The sequence below is a fragment of the Triturus cristatus genome, chromosome 6 (genome assembly GCF_964204655.1).
Source record: "Triturus cristatus chromosome 6, aTriCri1.1, whole genome shotgun sequence".
NCBI classification, from domain to species: domain Eukaryota; kingdom Metazoa; phylum Chordata; class Amphibia; order Caudata; family Salamandridae; genus Triturus; species Triturus cristatus.
The window spans coordinates 1,523,162,059-1,523,182,571 of NC_140589.1; the positions used below are offsets into that span (position 1 = coordinate 1,523,162,059).

At 51.6% G+C, this 20,513-nt stretch overlaps 1 protein-coding gene across 1 annotated transcript in view; it reads left to right on the forward strand.

Annotated features, from left to right (window-relative positions):
• The first annotated feature begins 460 nt into the window (after nt 1-460).
• The window catches only part of LOC146821625 (D-beta-hydroxybutyrate dehydrogenase, mitochondrial-like), a 223,366-nt gene continuing 203,313 nt past the window's right edge, over nt 461-20,513 (forward strand). The window contains exon 1 of the mRNA XM_085612661.1: nt 461-1,095. Coding sequence (XP_085468787.1) covers nt 696-1,095 — 400 coding nt within the window. The 5' untranslated portion in view covers nt 461-695. The remainder of the gene's footprint in view (nt 1,096-20,513) is intronic.

A 20,513-nucleotide genomic window follows, 5' to 3' on the forward strand; every position in this document is an offset into this window, starting at 1 on the left:
AGGAATGGAAGAGGTATTTGGAAGCAAAGCTGATGCATGCCAGTCACACATACTGAAATTAAGTGCATTAACCCACCAAGCACATTGTTCTGAGACATGAACCTATGCAGACTGAAAATGTACCTTTGCTCAAGAGTCAGACAGGAGCGCCTTTTGAGGATGGAATTCCAAATGAATGAACTCATCCTTTCTGTAAAAGCTGATTTTTGGTAGCACTCAGTCTCTTCAGAAGCCTATAAACATTGTGAAAACCCCTAAATCATATTTACTATGATCATATTCGGTTTGACCAATACATTTACAATGCAGAATGCACCACTCAGTTTTCTTGTCCCGGCTCTGAGGATAGCTCCGCCCCGTTGTTGGAAGTGCTAGCCCCGCCTGCTATCCCCCCTCCGAAGTGCAGGTCTGTTGCACCCCTGCTTTGTATAATGTGTATCCAGAAAGGGAACAAGTGAGCGTTACAGGAGTCGGAGTGGAAGTGTCTCGTGAGGCGCAGTGCCAGTTTTCGTTCCTTATTAAATGACTGTGCTGATGCTGTAGAGGGAGGCAGGGAGAGGTTTGGCACCGAGGCTCTCCCTGTTGTTTGTGCAGAGAGCTGCTACTTCCGCGCTGAGTTGGAGGCACTTCTGCGGTGTTGGTACTGCCTGCTGCCGTGTAACGTGAACTCCAGCATCCTTTGCTCGCTGTTCAAGATGTGGCGCTGGCTGGGCTTCCCGCTGCTGCTCCTCCTCCTCTGCTGGTGCCTGGGCCCGCTGTGCACCACGTTGGTACTGGCGGTGCCCGCCCTGGCTTGGATGGCACTGGGCGGCCGGCGCGGGACTGAGCCCCCGATTGACCCCCGGGGCCGCGCAGTCTTCATCACGGGCTGTGACACCGGCTTCGGGAACCTGCTCGCGCGCCAGCTGCACGGGATGGGCTTCTGTGTGTTCGCGGCCTGCCTCTTCCCCGAGGGTCCGGGGGCGCTGGAGCTGCGCAGCGCTGCAGAGGAGGCGGGCGGAGCAGGGGAGCTGCATCTAGTCAAGCTCGATGTGTCTAGCGACGGCGACGTCGCCCAGGCCAAGCAGCTAGTGCAGAGCCGCCTGCCCGAGAAAGGTGAGTGCGCGACGTGTGCCTCGATATGTGGCGCTATAATCTGCCTGCTCCGGAGGGGGCTGTGGGGTGGGGGGAATAATGTAGTATTTCTAGACTGGGTGTACTGTGTTGCCTGTCTGTGCTTCCATAGAATGCCTACTGTGGATTTTCCGAGGGTGTTGAAAAGTTGTGCCGAAAGTCTAGTGTATTCGTTGGTATCCATAGACTGGTTGTTCTTGAGTGCCTGCTTGTTGTACCTGCAGTGATAATCGGAGAGTGGTGAAGAGTAGTGCTAAAAGTCCGGAGACCTTAGTGTCTCTCTGGTGCCGAGACATGCCTGGTGGTGTTGCGACTCTCCACGGGGTGCTGTGTTCTTGCATAGTCCGGGTGGCAGGACGGCTGCCTCTCGGTGATGCAGAAACTATATTTCGACATGTCAGTAAAAGCAGCGAGGATGTGTGTCAAAGTCGGCGTCATTCGTAAATCTGTTTGTTTTTCTGGCTTCCTATTTTCTCTTTGAGCCAAGTGAAATGGATGTTTACGAAAATATAAACTTTGTTACGTACAGAAGCGCAACTCCAGCATTTGTTCCTCGGTCTAAGGTCGGACTGGCCCATAGGGCAATCCAGCAGTGCCCATGGTACTGGTCTGATGGGTCCAGTGTGTGAGACGCTTTTTTTTGCTCTGGCTGTTCTGTGCCTGTTTTATGGTCTGGTGGGCCGGGTTTTAAGATTGGTTTTCGTGATGTAACCACATTGCCTGTAGCAAGCACAAATAATGCATGCAGTCTCCCATACCTTGCGAAACACCTATACTTGTCTTCACGAGTTCAAAACGGCCCTATTTACAAATGCGTGCCCTTTTTTAGCTATCTGATTCACTAACCCGGGCTACTTTTATTTGGATGCCAGAGCATGTTTTCTGTCCCAGCCTGACCTTTCCCTCACATGATTTGGTGCTGAAGGCTCCGCTCTCATTAAACAGCTGTCCCACAGACTTCATCTCCACCCAGTATGTGATGGATGGACTTTCACCCTCTCACTTTTGCACATTTTGTAGGGACTGTTCATCACACAAAATGTCAGCATCTTTCGTTACACGTGTGATTCTGTCCCGTTTTCACTACCCACACCCCCCTCTCCTCCACCCAGAGCTTTATGTGGGATGAACATTTTAGGGGAGGAGGGGGCGCTCTCAAAGGGGCGTGGCCCATGTAATTGAGGGCATGGCTTAAACATGCCAGCTGCAACACCGTGCTTCCTATTCTATAGCGTGCCGCCCGAATGTTTTGCTGCCTATTTCTGTTACTATATGCAACAACTGACATTAAATCTAAAACAAGCCAGGACCATTGGTTTTGTCAATGGCTGTTAGCTGCATTAGATAAATGAGTATGACAATGACTGTGCTGTAAATAATATTGAGAATGCCTCAGTTCTGAAACCATAAGACTGTGAAATAAATATAACGCTCTATTAGGAATGTTAAATCAAACGCCTTGTAAAACATTTTCTTTGTTTTGTTTGCTTTGTTTGCTTGAAAAATGTCTAGAAGCTGCTAATGCTGGGAAGCAGCAGCACGTGCAGCAGCTGTAGCAGCCTTCAGCAGGCAATGGCTGTGTTGGTGTTACATGTAGAGCCTGAGCTCCGCCCACCACCGTGGCTTCCCACGCCTGCCCCACCGTGGGTGGGCTTTTAGATGCTATCAGGTGATCACCTCTTATGATGAGCTCCTGGCCCTGGCAGCATGCATAACAAAGGAGCATCTTCGAAGGTACATCTAAGGCCTGTGATGGTTGACTCTATGGCTGAGGTTTTGTTTTCCAGCTTAGGGTGAGGGGAAAAAATGGGGAGACCGAGAGGAACTCAGGGCCTCCTTTCCCCCAAAAATGACTCAGCACGGCACCAGAAACCATTTTGCTGCGCCGAGCTGCATCATTTTAAAAGCACAGGGATGAATCGCATTAACAATATGGCGCATCTGTGTGCTTTCGGCTTGTGCCGATTGTGTGGAGGTCGCGGCCGGGCAGACACACGCATTTCCGGGAGGGAGGAGGGGAGAAGTTAACTTGACTCCTCTATTTAAATTGATGTGCAGGCGACCGCGCAGCGGACGCGTGCAGCGGGCGCGCCGCTGGCGCGCCAAAGGCAAGCCCGTCTGCGCCCGTCCGCGCCCGTCCGGGCCCAGGGGCCAGGTCCCCTGCCCCCAAAACTCCCAAGGATAGGATTATATACACCAGAAGTGAGTTACTCATATTATCAAAACCACTGAATTCTACATGTAAACATAGGCTAAGTGTAGATAATAACACACTGAAGTGCTGGCACTGCCAAACCAATTTCAGGTCAGAGACCCAGATCATCAATGAATCTACATTACGTTTGGCTCTGCTTAATTGCAGATCGCTAGCTAAACACAAATATGAAATCAAGGACCTGCTCGACGAACAAAAGTTAGATGCCCTATTCCTGACAGAAACATGGCTTAATGAGAGCTCCACCCCAGATGTTCTGGATACCATTAATGATGAATACAGGATGATGAGGCAGGACCGTTTGGGTCGAACTGGAGGAGGTATAGCCATAATCCATAAAATCACTATGACATGCGAGGTCAAACAAGCTGATATAGATAATTGTGAAGCTTTCTCATTTACTCTATCAACTATAGAGGGCACCACATTAGCCGGATCTCTAATCTGTAGACCGCCGGGCCCAGCTACTAAATTTATAACAAGTTTGGTAGACACAATAGTGCACCCAGCCCTCAGACACAACAACTTTATGGTGCTTGGTGACTTAAATATTCACTTTGATAATAAGCAGGACGATGAAATAAATCTCCTATGTAAGGACCTGCTGACATTAAATCTGGCTCAAAAGGTCACAACACATACGCACCAAAAGGGTCACATTTTAGACCCAGTCTTCACTAATTGCGAAGATTTAACGGTTGGACTTCCATGCCCTATTCCGTGGTCAGACCACTACCTAGTTCCTTTCTCTATACCCTCACACAGGAAAATACCGAAACAGCCCAATCAGAAAATAACTACAAGGAACTGGAACAAATTTAATTCCACTTCCTTTTCTCAGGCATTAATAGAAAGGGAACCCAGATTGGACAATGACACGAATCGTGCAAATGACAAACTGGATTCATGGATCTCCGAGACAGTTAATGAAATAGCACCATGGAGCACAAGGATCCCGAAAGGGATGGGTGCTACCGCACCATGGTTTAATAAAGAATTGGCTGAAGCCAAAAAAAATTGTAAAAAGCTTGAACGAACATGGAGGAACAACTACTGCAATAAGGCTAGAGAAGAGTACAAGTACGAGCTTAAACAATATCACTCACAAATTAAGAAAATCAGAGGTACATACTATACAGAAAAAATTAATAGAGCCAAGAATGCCCCTAAAGAATTATTCACCATATTGAAGTCGCTAAAAACACATAAGGAGCTGGATGATTATCCTACCTCCAGGGAGAATTGTGATAAGATTTCAGAGTTCTTTGCCACTAAGGTCAAGAACATCTATGACACTTTCCCTATAGAGGCCAGATTAGGTACTAGCACTATTGACTCTGATAAGGAATCTTACGCAGGAGGAACGCTGGACGAATTTACTATACACAGTCTAGCTGTACTCACTGATATAGCTAGAGGAATAAAATCCGGTTCCCCCCTTGATGCTGCAAGACCGGATATAATTATGGAAGGAGCCAACCCTATTATGCCACATATCTTAGACATTATCTTTCGCTCCTTCCAAGAAGGTCTGGTCCCCGCGAAATGGAAACAGGCTATTGTTAAACCTTTGAAAAAGACTCCCCGAATTAAACATACTGTACTTGAAAACCTACGCCCAATCTCTCTACTGCCTTTTGTAGCAAAGATTGCGGAGAAAATAACTAATAAACAATTAACTGATCATATAAATAAATACGATCTATTACAGCCTTCACAATCAGGTTTCAGAAGCGCTCACTCAACTGAGTCGGCATTACTCTATGCCACGGAAGCATTGAGGAAACATGCCGATGAAGGGGATACTGCTGCACTGACCCTTCTTGATCTCAGTGCAGCTTTTGACACCGTATCTCATCAGCTGCTCCTACAAAGACTGGAAGCATGTGGCATCAGGAATAAGGCCTTGCGCTGGTTGATGTCTTTCCTCTCTGAACGTAGCTTTAGAGTAGCTCAGAAACCTTACCTATCAAGGAGCATGTCTCTTGAGCAGGGGGTCCCGCAGGGCTCTATACTGAGTCCTACCCTCTTTAACCTATATGTAAGTCCCTTGGCTGAGCATGTGGAACAACATAATGTGTCAATTGTCTCATATGCTGACGACACACAGCTAATTGTCCTACTGTCACAAAAGGAGGAGCAAGCAGCCACTCGTTTATCCAAATGCCTATCAGAGGTCGCGAACTGGATGTCCAACCATTGCCTCAAACTAAATGGGAACAAAACGGAGGTAATGGTTGTGAGCAGATCGCCAACCATTTGGTCATCTGCTTGGTGGCCAGTTTCTTTAGGCCAATTGCCCAACCCAAAAACTGAAGTAAAAAATTTAGGAATTTACTTTGACTTTGAGTTGAGCTTCATCAACCAGATACATAGGGTTGCGGGCAAATGCTATGGAGCTATTGAAATCCTGAGAAAAATTCTCAATCTCCTGCCTTCTAGTGCCAGAAAAACCATTGTCCATGCATCAATAACATCACAACTGGACTATGGCAATGTTCTATATCTTGGAACCACGAAGGGGGGACTAGCTAAACTACAGAGGGTACAAAATGCCGCTGCTCGACTAGTACTTGGCCTACCCAGAAGAGCAAACTCAGAGAATGCCCTGAAAAAACTTCACTGGTTGCCAGTGGGAAAGAGGGTCATTTTTAAGGCTTTGTGCTACGGCCATCGCATCCTCATGAAATCCGGCCCTAATTACCTTCATTCTCTCCTAACGAAATACAAACCTGGTCGGACTCTGCGATCCTCGGGTATGGCCTTGGTTAAAATATCTAGGATATACAAAGCCAGACTAGGAGCCCGCTCCTTCAGGTATCTAGCTCTAAAGACCTGGAATACTCTGCCAATAACCCTGAGAACAGAGATTTCCGAAATACATTTTTGCAAACAACTAAAAACATGGCTGTACAGCAAGACTGAACTCTCATAGATTCATAGCTAGCGCCTCTTCTTCTTGCAATTTTCTCTCTCCTGTGTCATAGCGCGGGGACACACCGTTGTGGTGTAACCAAGAGCTCTATAAATGTATTAAACTAAACTAAACTTTCCCCAGCGCTGGCGCACAATTGTCTGTCATGCGCCAGCGCAAGCACCCTTGCTTCATGTTGCAAGGGTGTCTGCATCAGGCGGATGATTGTTTTTGTGTAGGAAGGTACACCTTCTTGCACAAAAACAATCATTGATGGAATTTTCTTCTTTCTATGCAGCATACATAGAAATGGATAAAAACGAGAAGCAATAAAAGTATTTCTCCTCAGTGCGCCACTCAGGCGTAGGATTCTGACGCATTCTCAGCTTTACAAAATGTTGTAAATCTGGGAATGTGTCGGGTTCTATGGATGTTGCAGGGGGACACTCACAGCAACACCCATAGAATGCCCCTTTCACACAGAGTAATGTGTGAAAGGCGCCCATATTTGCAAGGCCTTGTAAATTCAGCAGAGTAACTTTACGTGGCCTTTTAAATATGGGCAGGTGCGTCAAAAAAAGTGATGCACAGGCGGCAAAATGGCTTTGTAAAAAAGGCCCCCGTCCTGGTGTTTAGCACTGCGGTGCTGAGTACCAACAGGGCCTGGCCCACTTAAAGCCCTGCCTCCACCTTACCTTATATGACAAATTACTCATTTTGTTAAAATTATGATCTTTCAGGCTACCAGTGAGGAGGCCGCACCTATAGCGTGTTTGGATAACTTTTGTGGCAGTTGCGTGCCTGGCCTTGACTTACTCCCTGTATTACTGTGAGCGCCTGTAGGCGCTCTCCATGTTGTTAATTCCTTCTCGGTCCGCTCCAGCATGCCACTATTCGACGAGACGTCATAAAAGCCCATAGATTTGTTTTATTATTCCAGGTGAAAAAGGCTACTTTACTCGGACATGTCTGAAGATATGAACACAAAAAGAATACTCCTTGCCTCACTAATACAGAAAGCGTATCCTAACATAAACCAAAGCAAAACACAAAGTCCTGGACCAAATAAATGCATCAAAAACCAACCCCTAAGAGCCTGATCCATCTGCACATCCTCTCAGCCTCACGTGCTCCTGACTCCCTCTGCACACACTGGCCCTGACCATCCTGCTCCTGAGATCATGCATCTAATTTCCCTCCCCCACCCCAAAAAGCTGGAATCGCCTGCTCATTACGACTAAGACTGGCATCAAAATCAGCATATGTCTTTTTCATCCTACCAGAAAAACCCTGCCAATGTGGTTTCCAGTCTTCCCTAACAACAACTTCCAAAATGTGACACCTATCTGGTTATTTTGAGCCTCGCAGATTGTCTCCCTTTGCACCAGTAGAACATGGCTCACAACACCGTCCAGCCTGTTAAGAGAGGCTTTGCAGGGATCTCTATGCTGCCAAAAGACCACCAGAGGTATGGTGACCAGACACCGGCCTCAATCAAGACCTCTCCGGCAAAAGTGCTGTGCTAAGGGGGCCCCCTGGAGCTTGGAGCTCCCCCACACCGAGGGGGCTGCGGGGGCCTGTGTTATGCCCCTGTGACCAGATATCCCGGATTTGCCCAGACAGTAGCGTTTTTACACGAGCTGTCCCGGCAGATTTCGGCAATTTTGGCTCATGTCCCGTTTTTTAAAGGGGGTCGACTAAAAACAATGAGAAGCACTTTTTTGGGTGTTCTAAAGCTGTGCTAGTTAACAACTGTTATAAGTAAGCAATTTAATTGATAGGCATAATATTGGTTTAGAAATTAAATTTTATTTATTTTCTTAATAATTCTTCTGTGATCCTATGTTGATGAGAGCTGTCATTCTGCACCATTCAGTGGATGAAAAATTGTAGTCCTTCTTCTATCTTTCCAAAATGTCCCGGTTTTTGGTTCTCAAGATCTGGTCACCCTAACCAGAGTGGATCCCTCCCTTTGCAGCACTGAAAAATGGCCCAGTGGGCGCCATGTTTTAAGCGCCATCTTGTGAATCTTTTTTGTTTAGAGAAAAGAAACTCCCAAAGCAGGAGATTGTTTTCACTGATTAAAAAATAAAGGGCCCCAAGGAGCAGCGAGTTTCTCCCTGTGCTTGGGAACCATTTAACATTTTTCCTTCTATTTCCTGCTTACCCTCCCATGGCAGACACACACAGTGGAAATGAGTTATGGTAACCCTACCCTCATCAGAACGGGACGATGGTCACTGCCACCTGGCTGCCCCTTGGTGAACGGCTGTCAAGTCAAGTTCTATACTGGCAGCCCGAGCAGAGGCTCTACAGGCCTAAACCTGGCGTTTCTACAATTCTAAATAGAACTGGGGAACTGCGAGTGTGCCCCAGCAGCAGCACCGCCAATTTATAATATACTCCCACTCCACTAAATTCTAAAGGAGGCATTTAATCAGTGCTTAATTTGAACAGGTGGTTTTCCGTGCTCATCACTGACACTTAATTGTCATCGCTGGCACTTATGCCAATCTAACACATGGTGGCGCTGCTTGTCTGATTCAGAGATGTGCACAACAACAGTTGTTTACTAATTCATTACGAGTTTGCTGGGATGTATTTCTCGTTGGTATCCCTGCATCGATTTCAGGCTAGTCTGACTTTTCCCACCGGAATGGAGACTAGTTACACGGTCTAGAAAATACTGGATCGTTTACTATCCATTTTCCCTCTTCCAGGGAGAAACCGCAGACATTTTCCAGCTAATCTGAGCGGGTGAAAAGTGTCTATGCAAGAGTACAAGTGAGAGAGTGGGCGTGAGGTGGAGTTGGGGGAAGGAAAGAGGGGACACGTCTCGAGAAACAACAGATAATTATTTTTCCCTGGCTTCTATCTTTCTTGTTACCTTCCTGTGTCCCTTACTGCACTTTAAATCAGATTCACTGCTCGGAGGCAAGTGCCTGCTTACAGTCACGAGGATGCCGGAAATAGAATGAGGTTTGCTCGTTTTCCACATCATTGAAGGGCAAATATATTATATTTTCATGCGATGCAGCGCAGCAACTAAAGTTGTGCTCTGTGAAAGGGTGAGAGCAGAACCGTGACATATCTGCTAAGATATGCCTTTGTTTCCCTCGCTCCCTGCGCTGGCACACTTTAGGCGTGGATGTGCCAACACATAAACTGGCACAAGTGTGCAAGGGTGTGTGCGTTCTATCAAGCATAGTTATTTTTAACCTCAAATGGAACCTTCCGGTACAAAAAGGATGTGTTAACACGTTTTCCACTTTCTTTGTGTGCTTTAAAGTGCGGCTTACATGCAAAGTTGGAAAAACGTTGCTTTGATGCTTTTTCATTTTTAAATGTGTGTTGTACAGTGCAGCGTACATGCAAAGTTGGACAAATGTGAAGTGTTTAAAAACTTGCTTCACAGTTATACCTGCTTGGCGAACGCGCAGCGGACGCGCGCAGCGGGCGCGCCGGCGGCGCGCCGAAGGCGCGCCAAAGGCAAGCCCGTCTGCGCCCGTCCGCGCCCAACCGGGTCCAGGGGCCACAATCCCTGGCCCCCACACATCCCAGGTCAGGACATACAGCGCATTAGACATTCATAACATTGGGGCTAGGGCGGTGGTTCACTGTACACATATCTATGCACCAGCCGACCTTCCCCCCCACTGCCCTGGATGTAAACACTCCTTTTATAAAACCACAGCACAATCCACGACGCAGGAATACCATATGTGCTTATTAAACTGTAGATCGCTCCCGAGACACAGTACACAAATCGCGCTACTACTTGAAGAGCGTAAGCCAGACGCCGTCTTTTTGACAGAAACCTGGCTCAACCCCCATTCAGAGCCACACATAATCTCCGCCTTACCCCCGGGTTTTCAAATCCATAGACTGGACCGGACGGTGAGTAGACAAAATATCGGAAATGTAATATCGATATACAGAAATATCGAAGTCAAAATATCGATGGAACAATATATCTCTGTCAACAATATCGATGTAAAAAATGTCGAGATTGTGATGTGTAGTAAAATATCGAGGTATAGTATATCGAAAGACATAATATCGTGTAGTAAAAATATCGAAAAAGTATAGTATTAAGTCACTTTGTGATTTGTAAAAAATTATTGTTTAGAAGTGTCAGCAAATGTTTATTTAAGTGTATTAAAAATAACAATTTTCTTTCTATTAATATAATTTTTTAAATTTTGATATATAATTTTAGGAGCGGGATGTTGGGTTTATAGGGGATAAGGGTGGGGAGTGTTTTAAAAAAATATATTTGAAATAAAATATTTTAATAAATTTTTGTAGAATTTAAATTTAAATTTTGAACAAAATTCAATTATTTAAAATTTAATTGTGAAAAAAAAAATTTTTAGTGGGATGTTGTGTATATAGGGGTTAAGGGTGGGGAGTATTTTGGAAATAAATATTATATTTAATATTTTAGGATATAATTATTTAACTATTATTAATATAATTTTTTAAATTTGGATATATAGGTGCCAATTCCGATCCGGTAAAAAAATTCCCCGTCCGACTCGTATCCGGATTTTTTTCCGTCCGAATCGTCAAAGTAGCGTACAAACTGCCAAGTACGATTCGAACGGAAAAAAGTCCATACGAATCGCATTGGGAAGATTTCCCCACACGTCCTCGGGTCGGGAAAAGTCACCGACACGTCCCCGGGCGAGAAACCCACCGTGCGGAAAAATAAAGTCCGACTGCGCAAGTACGATCCCTCCCGTCCTCCCCATTTCACAACCGTACGCAAAAAACACCGTCCGAACCGAACTCCCATAGCAACCATGGAGACATGTGCCCGCATACGCGCCGAACACCCCACCACCCCCCGCCCGCGTATGTACGCCCCGAACCCCCACCCGTGTATGTACGCACCGAACCACCAGCCGTGTATGTACGCACCAAACCCCCCCCCCAGCCCTGTATGTACGCACCGAACCACCAGCCGTGTATGTACGCCCCCGAACCCCCCCCAGCCGTGTATGTACGGACCGAACCACCAGCCGTGTATGTACGCACCAAACACCCACCCGTGTATGTACGCCCCCGAACCCCCCCCAGCCGTGTATGTACGCACCGAACCACCAGCCGTGTATGTACGCACCAAACACCCACCCGTGTATGTACGCCCCCGAACCCCCCCCCAGCCGTGTATGTACGCACCGAACCACCAGCCGTGTATGTACGCCCCCGAACCCCCCCCCAGCCGTGTATGTACGCACCGAACCACCAGCCGTGTATGTACGCACCAAACCCCCACCCCAGCCGTGTATGTACGCACCGAACCACCAGCCGTGTATGTACGCACCAAACACCCACCCATGTATGTACGCCCCCGAACCCCCCCCCCAGCCGTGTATGTACGCACCGAACCACCAGCCGTGTATGTACGCCCCCGAACCCCCCCCCAGCCGTGTATGTACGCACCGAACCACCAGCCGTGTATGTACGCACCAAACACCCACCCGTGTATGTACGCCCCCGAACCCCCCCCCAGCCGTGTATGTACGCACCGAACCACCAGCCGTGTATGTACGCACCAAACACCCACCCGTGTATGTACGCCCCCGAACCCCCCCCCAGCCGTGTATGTACGCACCGAACCACCAGCCGTGTATGTACGCACCGAACCACCAGCCGTGTATGTACGCCCCCGAACCCCCCCCAGCCGTGTATGTACGCACCGAACCACCAGCCGTGTATGTACGCACCAAACCCCCACCCCAGCCGTGTATGTACGCACCGAACCACCAGCCGTGTATGTACGCACCAAACACCCACCCATGTATGTACGCCCCCGAACCCCCCCCCCAGCCGTGTATGTACGCACCGAACCACCAGCCGTGTATGTACGCCCCCGAACCCCCCCCCAGCCGTGTATGTACGCACCGAACCACCAGCCGTGTATGTACGCACCAAACACCCACCCGTGTATGTACGCCCCCGAACCCCCCCCAGCCGTGTATGTACGCACCGAACCACCAGCCGTGTATGTACGCCCCCGAACCCCCCCCAGCCGTGTATGTACGCACCGAACCACCAGCCGTGTATGTACGCACCAAACCCCCACCCCAGCCGTGTATGTACGCACCGAACCACCAGCCGTGTATGTACGCACCAAACACCCACCCGTGTATGTACGCCCCCGAACCCCCCCCAGCCGTGTATGTACGCACCGAACCACCAGCCGTGTATGTACGCCCCCGAACCCCCCCCCAGCCGTGTATGTACGCACCAAACACCCACCCATGTATGTACGCCCCCGAACCCCCCCCCCAGCCGTGTATGTACGCACCGAACCACCAGCCGTGTATGTACGCCCCCGAACCCCCCCCCAGCCGTGTATGTACGCACCGAACCACCAGCCGTGTATGTACGCACCAAACACCCACCCGTGTATGTACGCCCCCGAACCCCCCCCCAGCCGTGTATGTACGCACCGAACCACCAGCCGTGTATGTACGCACCAAACACCCACCCGTGTATGTACGCCCCCGAACCCCCCCCCAGCCGTGTATGTACGCACCGAACCACCAGCCGTGTATGTACGCACCGAACCACCAGCCGTGTATGTACGCCCCCGAACCCCCCCCAGCCGTGTATGTACGCACCGAACCACCAGCCGTGTATGTACGCACCAAACCCCCACCCCAGCCGTGTATGTACGCACCGAACCACCAGCCGTGTATGTACGCACCAAACACCCACCCATGTATGTACGCCCCCGAACCCCCCCCCCAGCCGTGTATGTACGCACCGAACCACCAGCCGTGTATGTACGCCCCCGAACCCCCCCCCAGCCGTGTATGTACGCACCGAACCACCAGCCGTGTATGTACGCACCAAACACCCACCCGTGTATGTACGCCCCCGAACCCCCCCCCAGCCGTGTATGTACGCACCGAACCACCAGCCGTGTATGTACGCCCCCGAACCCCCCCCAGCCGTGTATGTACGCACCGAACCACCAGCCGTGTATGTACGCACCAAACCCCCACCCCAGCCGTGTATGTACGCACCGAACCACCAGCCGTGTATGTACGCACCAAACACCCACCCGTGTATGTACGCCCCCGAACCCCCCCCAGCCGTGTATGTACGCACCGAACCACCAGCCGTGTATGTACGCCCCCGAACCCCCCCCCAGCCGTGTATGTACGCACCAAACACCCACCCATGTATGTACGCCCCCGAACCCCCCCCCCAGCCGTGTATGTACGCACCGAACCACCAGCCGTGTATGTACGCCCCCGAACCCCCCCCCAGCCGTGTATGTACGCACCGAACCACCAGCCGTGTATGTACGCACCAAACACCCACCCGTGTATGTACGCCCCCGAACCCCCCCCCAGCCGTGTATGTACGCACCGAACCACCAGCCGTGTATGTACGCACCAAACACCCACCCGTGTATGTACGCCCCCGAACCCCCCCCCAGCCGTGTATGTACGCACCGAACCACCAGCCGTGTATGTACGCACCGAACCACCAGCCGTGTATGTACGCCCCCGAACCCCCCCCAGCCGTGTATGTACGCACCGAACCACCAGCCGTGTATGTACGCACCAAACCCCCACCCCAGCCGTGTATGTACGCACCGAACCACCAGCCGTGTATGTACGCACCAAACACCCACCCATGTATGTACGCCCCCGAACCCCCCCCCCAGCCGTGTATGTACGCACCGAACCACCAGCCGTGTATGTACGCCCCCGAACCCCCCCCCAGCCGTGTATGTACGCACCGAACCACCAGCCGTGTATGTACGCACCAAACACCCACCCGTGTATGTACGCCCCCGAACCCCCCCCCAGCCGTGTATGTACGCACCGAACCACCAGCCGTGTATGTACGCCCCCGAACCCCCCCCAGCCGTGTATGTACGCACCGAACCACCAGCCGTGTATGTACGCACCAAACCCCCACCCCAGCCGTGTATGTACGCACCGAACCACCAGCCGTGTATGTACGCACCAAACACCCACCCGTGTATGTACGCCCCCGAACCCCCCCCAGCCGTGTATGTACGCACCGAACCACCAGCCGTGTATGTACGCCCCCGAACCCCCCCCCAGCCGTGTATGTACGCACCAAACACCCACCCATGTATGTACGCCCCCGAACCCCCCCCCCAGCCGTGTATGTACGCACCGAACCACCAGCCGTGTATGTACGCCCCCGAACCCCCCCCCAGCCGTGTATGTACGCACCGAACCACCAGCCGTGTATGTACGCACCAAACACCCACCCGTGTATGTACGCCCCCGAACCCCCCCCCAGCCGTGTATGTACGCACCGAACCACCAGCCGTGTATGTACGCACCAAACACCCACCCGTGTATGTACGCCCCCGAACCCCCCCCCAGCCGTGTATGTACGCACCGAACCACCAGCCGTGTATGTACGCACCGAACCACCAGCCGTGTATGTACGCCCCCGAACCCCCCCCAGCCGTGTATGTACGCACCGAACCACCAGCCGTGTATGTACGCCCCCGAACCCCCCCCAGCCGTGTATGTACGCACCGAACCACCAGCCGTGTATGTACGCACCAAACCCCCACCCCAGCCGTGTATGTACGCACCGAACCACCACCCCACCAGGGAATGTACGGACCGCACCCCCACCAGTGCATGTACGGACCGTACTGACGCCAAAAAAACACGTACTGAACCCGGACAAACCATATTTACACAAGGAGAGTCAAGTAGAGTTTCCCCACACCACCAAACAGGCCCAACAACCCCACAAACATCACATACACTCACCTGCAACTGCCAAACTGCCAAACAGAGGCCCAAAACTCAATCACTCCTCATAACACACCCACACAAATTTCAAACACAGCCACACCCACAAATGGACCAATAAAAATGGACCACACACACAAACCATGAGCCTTTGCAACAGACCCACTGCTGCCAGAGCCCACAGACGACCCACACCACCATACTTGAACCTCACACTTGCATACCTTCACACAACCACCTACACAAACACCCCCTCATCACATTCACACACACACCTCCACTACCACACCCACACACCCACAGCCATCCACACCCACACCCCCACAACCACACCCCACGCCATGTCCACCACCAAGAATCCAAAGTTCACAAAGGAGGAGCTGGAGATCCTTGTCGACGAAATCCTCAGAGTCGAGCCACAGCTCTTTGGGACATTGGTCAGACAGACCAGCATATCCGAAAAAACCGCCATGTGGCAGAGGATCGTCGATTCTGTGAATGCTGTTGGGACAACCAGAAGGACCAGGCACGAGTGCCAATCCAGGTGGTACGATCTGCGGAGGACGGTCAAGAGGAAGATGACTGACAATCACAACCAGGGGAACATCACTGGAGGAGGGCCGCCCCCCAGACCGGTACAATACCATCCCTGGGAGGAGAAGGTGATGTCCACGCTGGCGGTGGAGGGACTACACGGACTGCCAGGACTCCCAGACCCTGGTGAGTACACAAACAACTCACCTCACATGGGGGGGATGCCATACACAATCAATCATGCATGCCACCCCCCCCAAGCCACCACCGGACACAACAACACTCCACAAACACACACATGCCACTGGCACCTCCATGCCCCATGCATCAATCAGGGCCATGCCAAGTCACAGGCCACACAATACACCAACACAACACAGGATGTGGTCGATGCTGGGAGTGGGGGCAGCAAAACTAACATTGAGCAACTCACAAGCACACAACAATGCCCTCAGCCCATATGGCCCAGGGCACAGCCATACAAACTGTGTGTACCCACACAGTACTGTCTTGCCTGCAAATGATGGCTGCCATGCAGGATGCCATGGGTCTGAAGGCACAATTTGCACATAACAGCAGACAATGAAGATGCATCGCTCTGATAGAGTCTCAGCACACACCGCCACAGCAGCAGCCTACACTCAGACACACTGCCCAATGGGTGCCCGGAGAACAGGGACTAACTCACATGAACAAGCCAATGGCCATTCAAAGACCGGCTAACTGTGTGTGCCCAGGAAGCTGGCCTGAGGTGACAGAGAGTGACAAAGAGAGGGAGGGAGAGGGGGAATGAGAGGGAAGGAGACAGAGGGGGGACACAGGGAGACAGACAGAGGGAGGGAGTAGGGTGACAGAGGGAGACCGACAGAGGGAGGGAGGAGGGTGACAGAGGGAGGGAGGAAGGGAGACACAGGGAGACTAAATCACCCTTGGGTGGTGTGGCCATGTCCACTCGTCAGCCGGTGGACTGTGTGCATGCAGACCAGGTCTGGCAGTGCCTCAACCCCCCCTTCCGTAGATGAAGACCGGTCCATGTGTCAATCTGTGCACGAGTCCATCCGTGCTGCAGGCACAGACCTAACCACACACCCAGTATACCCACCCACCGTGTCGGTAAGAACCCTGTCACAAATGCTTCAGTCCCCTACCTGCAACATCAAATTGCCTTGCCAAAACACCATTTGGCCACGTACAGTGCAACACGTAAGGCGCCTCTGCATGGCTCGCTACGCCCGCACACCACACTGCTGACTGTGTACCCAAATAGATGCATCAACTAAGATTGTGTCTCACACATGCGTAAAGCCCTGACAGCTGTGGCCAAGGGACATAGCCATGCACAAGTGCACTGTGAGAGGAATGCAGGACAGATCCAACTACCCAGAGGAAGAGTGCCAAATCAGAAATGCATGCAACATGGATGCCACATGTGACACTGTCAACATTGTCTCTCTCACACACAGGTCAACGTCGACGAACACCCCCCAACACTGGGGGGGAAGTCACACAGGACCAGGCTCCGCGGGATGATGACCCCACCGCCAGCGATGACTCTCACCACTCCGTGGATGACCCAGACCAACCTGGCCCCTCTGGTGTCCAACCACCTGCAGCACCTGCGTCAGGTACAACTGTGCCAACCACCACCCCCATTCCTGCCACATCCCAGGAGACGTCCAGGAGCCCTGCCCGCACACGACCACCCAGCCAGTCTGCCCAGGAGGGACACGGTCCTCCGGGCACCCAGGAGGAGGCAGGCGGCAACGCAGATGCCATCCCTCAGGGGTCCCGGAGACCCGATGCACCCACAACGGCAGGCCAGGTGCACGTGGGCAGGGGTGGCGGGAGTGGAGGACGGCGGAGGCGCGAACCTGACCAGGCAGCTCAGGACCCGGTAGTGTCCCAGGTCAGCAACATCCTGGATACATACCGGCGTGACACCAGGGGCATGGACCAGATTGCGTCCACCCTCAATGACATCAAGGGGACCCTCCAGGAGATGAAGACCCTGCAGTCCCAGCAACATGCCTGTCAACTGCAACACCAAGGAAGGATGGAGGATAGACAGGCTGAGCTCGTGGCGGTGCAAACCCAAATGACCGGTGTACTCCGTCGGATTGCCGACAACATGGGCAACCCTCCCTGTGGCACCAGGCGAAGGCCATTACCAGACACAGGGAGGGATCAGGAGGAGGAGGATTCATCCGACGGAGCGTCACAGACATCGTCACGGACTGCTTCCGAGGGTCCCCGCAGGAAGGTGGGTCGTCCACGAAAAAGACTGTGAGAGTCAGCAGAACATCACCATCTCCCAGGTCACCTGGCCTGGCACCTGGCCCTCTGGCCCAATAGCAGCACATGACATTGTCTGCCACATGGACTTGCTGGTCACTGTCTGACCTATGTTGACGAAGACTGTGGCATGGACTCTGACATTTTGCTACGACAAGGATACCAACTCCCCCAGTGAACTTTGGATTCTACACTCCCGCTGTGCACCTCTTGTCATCCCCACAAACCCGTACCCCACCACAAATAAATTAATCACACTTACAAGATGATGCCGTGATTCTACATTATTACAATACATGTGTGTGTCGTACAGTCAAAGCATGCCTGATCTCAGAATTAACTCCAACCATCCAAACCGTGGGGTCGCAGTCTTGCACAGGACACACATGGGTCCCAATGTCTCATCTGATACAGACATGGAGTACCAAACTCACCTGTGCTGGGCCCAACCAGCTGAGTGGTTCCCGCACAACTGTGGCTACAGACACATTCAGGGGAGCAACAGTCATGCGCAGAGGTCAGGGATCATGTGGAGTGACCTGGCTTGCCGCTCCCAGGTATGTCTAGACATGTGTCCCTACAATGTGCAGCATGCTTGCGTCAGGCGGATGTTGAGAATGGTGGCTAGGCCAAGGTTGGATGCATGGAGATGCCAGAATGCAGTTTAGGATCACTGTGCCACATGGTTGTGTTGGGGTTGTGGGCTGCATCATGAGTGTGGGCGTGGATCTAGAAGGTCATCCTGCAGCTGGCTGTGAAACATTCCCCCCATCCCGTTAGGACGTTGATGTGGCCTGGTTGCCCGACGCAGTAGCAGAGCTGTGCAGATGCACTCCGGATATGGACAAGTACCATGGGAGTCGTGAGGCACATGTCCGTAGACTGCAGGGTAGGATTCTACACAGATGTTGTAGTTTCCCTGGGGGATGGTCTCTCTTGCCTTGAGGTGGATGGAACTGTGCATCTTGTGCATAATACAGTTCCCACTCCCTGACAAACCCCTAGCATCTTGTCACTCTACACATAGACACATATGCACCACCTATGAAAACTATGCCAGACCTGCGGCACGCACAGTGGCAACAGGGCACCATTGACAGGGAAGAGGCACCTTGGAGACAGAGGGACAAATTTATTAGTCATGTGTGTTGGAATGACAATGATACTCTGTCAACACATACACAGGTCATGTGGATGTACATGTGGGAGCAACACTGGCACCCCCCATTGCAACACAGATGCTGGCATCCCATTGACCTGGCACACAAGTGACGGATAACAGCTAAACACCCCCTGCTGCCACGGAGAGGCCGCTATACACCATTGAGGCCCTGATGGGGCAATCACACACCATGTCAACCCGGTGCAACCTGTATGTTTCCGAGGCCAGTGTTACACACAATGATGGCCTCATCACAATCCCCAATCCCCTGCCACATGACAGTCACCAAGTCTGAGCATGGCTCCAGGTGAAGCCTGCCCCATGTCATGTTCCCCATGTAGGATCACCATGTATGCAAATGGAACACACATGAACCGGAGAAGTGCACACAGACTACAAACAATTCACACACCCAAAACGACGTGAGGCATCCCTTACCCTGAGGAGATTTCAACACTTGCCCGTGCATGTGACGCTGAATCAGCACATGTCGCTGTGTTCATGAGGAGTAGCAGGAGCACAACAATGCCACCAGCAGACAGCATGCACATGGACCTGTGGAAGAGAGACACACAAGGATTCAGCACAAAGGAGCACATCCGCAAGCATGTACTTAACACGTATCATGTTGTTAACATGACAGGTGACAATGATGACCCTCAGACAACATCCTTCCATTGCGCCATCACTTGAGTGACACTTCAATACACACCACTGACTCACTTGGCAGACATGCAGATGGACACACACATTGCAACACATGCCACACACGGCCCAATGCGTGCACACTCAGACACTGGAACTCACCACTAAGCAAAGAAGTTGCGTATGAGCCGACTCCGCATGTCCTCCACAGCCTCCTCCTCCTCCACATCACTTGCCCCGTCACCAAGCCCTTCATCCTCCACGGGTGGATGGTCCTGGTCATCTTGATCCAGTATGAGTGGAACAGCTTCCTCCACTGCCATGTTGTGCAGCATGCAGCAGACGATGATGATCTTGCACACCTTCACCGGGGCATATGGGAGTGCTCCGCCGGTCTTGTGGAGGCACCGGAATCGGCTCTTCAGAAGTCCAAACGTCCTCTCAATGACTCTCCTGGTCCGCCCATGTGCGTTGTTGTAGAGGTGCTCGGCAGCCGTGCTGGGGTTGCGGACAGGCGTCATCAGCCATGGCATGTTGGGATAGCCAGCGTCCCCTACAAGGAAACATCATGGACAGAAGTGTGTCAGCACAGGCAGTGAGATTGGAAGATGACGCCAAACACAGAACTGCCAGAGTCTACCCACCAACAATACATGCTCGCTCGTTCCGCAGCTGCAGCATCATTTCTGGCACCCTGCTACGCCTCATGATGAAGGCATCGTGTGCTGATCCTGGAAAGCGAACACAGACATGTGAAATCACCATGTTGGACAGACACACCACAAGGGCATTAATGGAGTGATAATGTTTGCGATTCCTATACACCACCTCCTGTGCCTGTGGTGGTACCAACGCAACATGTGTCCC